This window comes from Schistocerca serialis, chromosome 1, assembly GCF_023864345.2.
Source record: "Schistocerca serialis cubense isolate TAMUIC-IGC-003099 chromosome 1, iqSchSeri2.2, whole genome shotgun sequence".
In the NCBI taxonomy this organism is placed as follows: Eukaryota; Metazoa; Arthropoda; class Insecta; order Orthoptera; family Acrididae; genus Schistocerca; species Schistocerca serialis.
This window is the reverse complement of record NC_064638.1, coordinates 394,904,240-394,910,796: the sequence shown is the minus strand read 5'-3', so window position 1 is coordinate 394,910,796 and position 6,557 is coordinate 394,904,240. Positions and strand designations below refer to the sequence as shown.

Genomic DNA, 6,557 nt, shown 5'->3' with positions numbered 1-6,557 from the left:
TCTTGCGCCACATTCCTATCTGTTGCACCTGTTCTCTCTCCGTCACACGTTTCTATCCCAGGTACCTGCTGTCCCCCACTGAGCCACCAGCTACCCTTCCCCTTATGTGTGTGTGTGTGTGTGTGTGTGGTGTGTGTGTGTGTGTGTGGCGGGGGGGGGGGGGGGGGTGCACCCTGTCGATGACTCAATACTTCTGCTATTGAGTAAGTTATCTCCCTTACTCTTAAATTATTGACATTCAGTCAGGACTTTCCTTACCATATGATTTAAATGCCTGTTTTTCAGGAATTTGAAGACGCATTGAAACAACTAGATCTTCTGAATATTATTGAGACATCGGCATTAGGAAACTTGGCACTGGGTAATCATCGTAAACTGAGAGAGATCTTCTGCAATTTACTGCAACCTTTCCTTGAAGGGTATTTCATATTTTTTCATGTTGTACGAAAGGTTAGTTCACTGAGTGTTTTTAATTTTTCATTATCTCTATCTATTTTGAAAAAAAGAAAAGTATTTTTCCAGTACTGTCTCTAAATATATGATGTATTTAGACTTTTGAATATGTGTGTTTTAGAATTTATTCTGAGTGTGACTATGTTGCAGATATTTGCCTGTGAATGATAATTAGTGAATATTTTGATAGGTAAACTTTTCGGTTGTGATGTTTGTGTTTTTACTAGAAGTAGTAATGGTGTTAAATTCCCATGAGATAAAATTGTCAGACAATTACAGTCAGTAAAATTTTCATCCAAAAAGCTAAAAAAATGTTTCTGTAAAAAATAAGGAAGGCAATTCAATGTTTGTGATATTTGATCAGATGGATACTTAGGTGTGTGATAGTACTTTCAGTTTTTCTGCACAGTAAATTTTTATCTATGGTTGTGCTTTACCATACGGTGTCACTGTCGGTGATTAATAGATGTACTCCTGTTTTCAAGCATGCTGCAGTTCCCTGCACAGAGAAAGTGCTATTACAACAAGCTCAGAAGGAACTGGAGGAACTTCTACTCAAAGGAGAAATTAGCCACCCTTATTCTCTCTCATTAGATATGCTGGCTTCAGCACTGAAATCACTGGTATTACTTCAGGCAGTGACAAAACTAAAGAGGTTTGTGTGATCCAAACTTACACAACACTTACCTTGTTTACACCTGTAAAACCACTAACCTACGTTTCTTTTTCATTTGTTTTAGCAGTGAAGAAATAAAGTATCAGAAGAATGAAAGTACATTGTCAAGTATTATACATGAGTTAGGTAAGCACTTTCAATAGTCAATCTGTTGTGTAAAAAGACCTATAGAACATTTAAATTAATAAGGTAAATGCTAGAATCACAATTGGAAAATTCTGCAACAATTAGTCTCAAAAAATCGTTTAAAAATTGTCGGTTTATAATGTAGTAGGAAAAGCTTCATCATTAATTTAAGATAAAATTGATTTGTGCTAAATACAGCTCCTCATTATTGCTACCACCACGTAAATTATTTTGTTGTGCTTGGACATGGCTGTTACTCTACATGTCGCAGTGTGTACCTGTCATCTACCTATCCCTCATTGTTGTTCTTAGTCATCTGCTTGCATAGTTTTATGTTATCAGTTGCACATCAATGATAAATGAAAATCATAGTCATAGGACTAATAATATAAACAACATAATAGTCCACAATGTTGCACTCAGTTATGTGGAAAATGCTTATTGATTTTGTTCGAAAATTCAACTTCAGTTGCTAGCTTCCAATTACTGAAGGGCAGCGGAATCTCCATCTTCATCTGATCATTCAGATTAAGTTTTATATTGTTTTCTTAAATGCTGAGTGATGTCTGTGAAACAAATATGACCTATTTCCTACCATATCCTTCCCTAATCTGACTTTGTGCTCGGTCTCTACTAGCTGTGCTCAGCCTCTAATAGCTACATCACTATGGCACCTTCAGTCTTATCTTACTTTTTCTCCAGTTACTGAAGTCCATACTTCAATAATATTTAGCATCTGCAGCAAGCACCAATATAAAATAATAAAGAAAAGTAATATAGGAAATTATAGGTATTAGCACTTTTGTACAAAAATTATTCACACTCATTCTCACTCAAAATATATTTTTCTTCAAAAATTTCTGCTATTCTTGCAAATTGAAAATGGGTACAGACTTCATTTTTTTAAAATCTTGATTGTCTCCTTTGATGCCATTGCCCATCTTTTACTCCCCTCCCCCTCACTCTCTATAGCTCCCAACTCATGTATGGGTACTTACGAGGTGAGCTTGGGTCCCCAAGTCATTGCAGCATTTCTTTTCTGACTATTTCCCTTTGGTTTCACCTCCAGTGGATGCTCTGGTTGATGTTGACTCAGTCATTCTTTTGATTTCCACTTTCAGTTACTCAGTTGTACTGTTTCTGTTAAATCCTACACGCCTTTTGGTTTATCCACAAATGGCATGCATACTGGCTTGGACCTCCACTTTATTTTCAAAAATTTGAGCAGTAATGACTGCAGGTAGGTCATTAAGTTCCCAACATCATAGCCAGTCCATTTGGGGGGGGGGGGAGGGGGGGTCGGCATCAGGTAGACAAAGTAGACACTGAAGCATTTGTGGGTCACTTTACTAGATAAAGTTGAGTTATAGTTTACAGTTGTGATGGAAAACTCTGTGCCACCTGTCATGAAATGTTTAAAGTGTGTGAAATATGGCCATCTTGTCTAGGTGTAGACATGAATCCACCTGTGGATATTACAAACAACCATTGCACACAGGTACTCCTGTGTACAACTGTGTTACTGCGCCAGTTGCAGAGAGGATCACTCCGATTTCTCATACAAAAACAGCAGTTGACCGGCGTTGCCTGGTGAAACGTTGTTGTGATGCCTCATGTAATGGGGAGAAATGCATACCATCACGTTTCCGGCTTTGATAAAGGTCGAATTGTAGCCTATCGTGATTGCGGTTTATCGTATCGCGACATTGCTGCTCGCGTTGGTCGAGATCCAATGACTTTTAGCAGAATATGGAATCGGTGGGTTCAGGAGGGTAATACGGAAAGCTGTGCTGGATCCCAACGGCCTCGTATCACTAGCAGTCGAGATGACAGGCATCTTATCCGCATCAATGTAACGGATCGTAGTGCCACGTCTCGATCTCTGAGTCAGCAGATGGGGACGTTTGCAAGGCAACAACCATCTGCACGAACAGTTCGACGATGTTTGCAGCAGCATGGACTATCAGCTCGGAGACCATGGCTGCGGTTACCCTTGACGCTGCATCACAGACAGGAGCGCCTGCGATGGTGTACTCAACAACGAACCTGGGTGCACGAATGGCAAAACGTCATTTTTTCGGATGAATCCAGGTTCTGTTTATAGCATCATGATGGTTGCATTCGTATTCAGCAACATCGCGGTGAATGCACATTGGAAGCGTGTATTCGTCATCGCCATACTGGTGTATCACCCGGCGTGATGGTACGGGGTGCCATTGGTTACACGTGTCGGTCACCTCTTGTTCACTGACGGCACTTTGAACAGTGGGTGTTACATTTCAGATGTGTTACAACCCGTGGCTCTACCCTTAATTCGATCCCTGCAAAACCCTACATTTCAGTAGGATAATGAACAACTGCATGTTGCAGGTCCTGTACGGACCTTTGTGGATATGGAAAATGTTCGACTGCTGCCCTGGCCAGCACATTCTCCGGATCTCTCACCAATTAAAAGTCTGGTCAGTGGTGGCCGAGCAACTGGCTCCTCACAATACGCCAGTCACTACTCTGGATGAACTGTGGTATTGTGTTGAAGTTGCATGGGCAGCTGTACCTGTACACGCCATCCAAGCTCGGTTTGACTCAATGCCCAGGCGTATCAAGGCTGTTATTACGGCTGGAGGTGGTTGTTCTGGCTACTGATTTCTCAGGATCTATGCACCCAAATTACGTGAAAATGTAATCACATGTCAGTTCTACTATAATATATTTGTCCAATGAATAACCGTTTATCATCTGCATTTCTTCTTGGTGTAGCAATTTTGAAGGCCAGTAGTGTACTTATGTGGTTGGCTCAAGAATTGAAGACCGGACAGGTTATGTATTTATGTACAATAGGAGCAGTGACACTCCTAGTCTAGTGCATGCACTGTTTTACAGTGGAATTGGTGGCCATCTTGCAGGCTCTTCATTACATCCACACCCAATCACAAATTTTTCCTAATCAGCATGACTCCATGAGCAGCCTATAGGCCTTTACTATTTCTGACGTCTATTGATAACGCACATATAAAATCTCCTCCTAGAACCTCAAGGCAGTGAGAAGAAGGTAGTATTCCAGTGCTCCCCAGTCATGTTGGGGTACTGGAGAATGAAATTGTGGATCTTTTCCCCCCAAGAGGTTACTGGGAACGATGCTCTTGGAAATAAAGATACTGGAGTCTGACAGGCAGGTGACATTACATCACTGATCCTTAGCAGCATGGAAAAGAGACTGGAGTGTCACAGCCCCAGCCAGTAGGTTACCGACTATAAAAGAATTTACGACTGTGAGGCAGTCATTTCTTCGATTGTCTCATCATGAATCCACAGTCCTATTGCTCACATCAATTATCACATGGATGCTTCCTAACACAAACTGCCCCACCGATAGTTGGTTTGGCACTCTCCTGACAATCACCCAAATCTGTGATGAATCAAGTTATAAATTTTATCAATCAGAGTGAATTTTATACTTTATCTGCAACAGTGCCAGTTAAGTGAATAAAGTCAAAAAATAAGAAATATGTATAACATTGCTTATTACCAAAGGATATTGTCACTGAAAATACAAACATGAACAGCTTGGGAATATCATTTTTCATTGAAAAATTATTAGTAAAATAAGTCAGACATGATGAAAACGTTGCTAAACTTTTAGCTTTTGAACACACACACACACACACACACACACACACACACACGACTACTGGCTACAGCCTCTCAGGCCCAACTCCAGGGTGCACCTGTTTCTGAGTAGGGCAACAATGTTCAGGTAGTGAGGGTAAGGTGTTGGCATAGGGTGGGAAACGGGCGGGACGGCAGGGTAGGTGTGGGGAAGATGAAGTGCTGCAGTGTGAGTGAGCAGGGATGTGGTGGAGACAGGGTAGAGTAGCTAGGTGCAGAGTCAGCAGGCTGTGCTGGGAGAGGGGGAAGGGAGACGGTTGGGTTAGAGAGAGAGAGAGAGAGAGAGAGAGAGAGAGAGAGAGAGAGAGGACAAGACAAGGGGAAACGCCTAGTAGTAGGTGTGCTAATGGAATAGAAGGCTTGTGTTGGGCTGAAGTGGGAGCAGGAAAGGGGAAAGGTGATTGGACAGTGACTAGCAAAGACTGAGGCCATGGGTATTATGAGAATGAAGGATATGCTGTAGGGAGAGAAAAGTTGGTGTTGGTAGGAAGGATTCAGATGGTGCAGGCTGTGAAGCAGTCACTTCAGGAAGCACATCTTGTCGGGCAGCATGTTCATCATCTGGGTGATCCAGCTGTCACTTGGCTAATTTGGTGGTGGCCATTCATATGGACAGATAGCTTGTTAGTTGTCATGCTGACTTAGAAAGCAGCACAATGGTTGCAGCTTAGTTTGTAGATTACTTGGTTGCTTTCACAGGTAGCACTGCCGTTGATGGGATAGGAGATGCCTGTGACGGAGCTACAGTAGATGGTAGTAGGAGGATGTGTGGGACATGTGTCCATCTACGTCTACATGGATACTCTGCAAATCATGTTTACGATTGGTCCCTCCGTCCGTTTCTTGGGAGGTGTGAACAATCACCTAAGGCGGGAGTGCCCTCAGAGAGGACCCCCACAAGGGAGGAGCGCGCCATCGGAGACGCCGGTAATCGTGGGGGATTCTTCCGCAATGGTTTCCTCATATTCCACTATGTCTGCTCACAAGTGTAGGTTCACTGAGTCTCAGCCACAGACAGTTCTTCCATCGTTGCCACAGTTCCTTGTTGTTTCTCGGTCTGACGAAGGTCACGACTTCTCCACGGTCAACCCTTTCATTATTCAGAAAGGTATCGACGCAATTGCAGGTCCTGTAAAGTCTTGTTCCAGATTACGGAATGGCACCTTCTTGTTAGAAACAGTCAGTGCCCTCCAGGCACAAAAATTGCTGCGTACTTCACTGCTCCACATCTTCCCTGTCCGGGTGGAAGTGCACCGCACTTTAAATTCCTCACGTGGAGTCATTTATACACTCTCCCTCGACGGATTGTCTGACGAGGAAATTCAACACTACCTGTCTGACGAGGAAATTCAACACTACCTGTCTGACCAGGGCGTAACGGCTGTTCATAGAGTTATGAAAAGGGCTGACACGAACATCGTTCCAACCCGTACTGTCTTCTTGACATTTGACAGAGTTCAACTCCCATCGAAAATCAAAGCGGGCTATGAGATAATTTCCGTTCACCCCTACGTCCCAAACCCTACGCGTTGCTATCAGTGCCAGCGGTTCAGTCATACCAGCCAGTCCTGTTCCAACCCGGCCAAATGTGTTACGTGTGGTAAGGATGCCCATGAGGGTGCTTGTCCACCTCCGT

General features: G+C 43.0%; 1 protein-coding gene across 2 annotated transcripts in view; it reads left to right on the top strand.

Moving 5' to 3' along the window:
* LOC126471444 (dihydroxyacetone phosphate acyltransferase) overlaps window positions 1-6,557 on the top strand; it is a 128,809-nt gene that overhangs the window by 84,502 nt on the left and 37,750 nt on the right. Inside the window, exons 11-13 of one of the 2 annotated variants that reach the window (XM_050099636.1) lie at window positions 286-450; window positions 939-1,108; window positions 1,197-1,255. In XM_050099636.1, coding sequence (XP_049955593.1) covers window positions 286-450; window positions 939-1,108; window positions 1,197-1,255 — 394 coding nt within the window. Of the gene's footprint in view, window positions 1-285; window positions 451-938; window positions 1,109-1,193; window positions 1,256-6,557 lie in introns of both variants that reach the window. The other variant, XM_050099627.1, reaches the window with a different exon arrangement.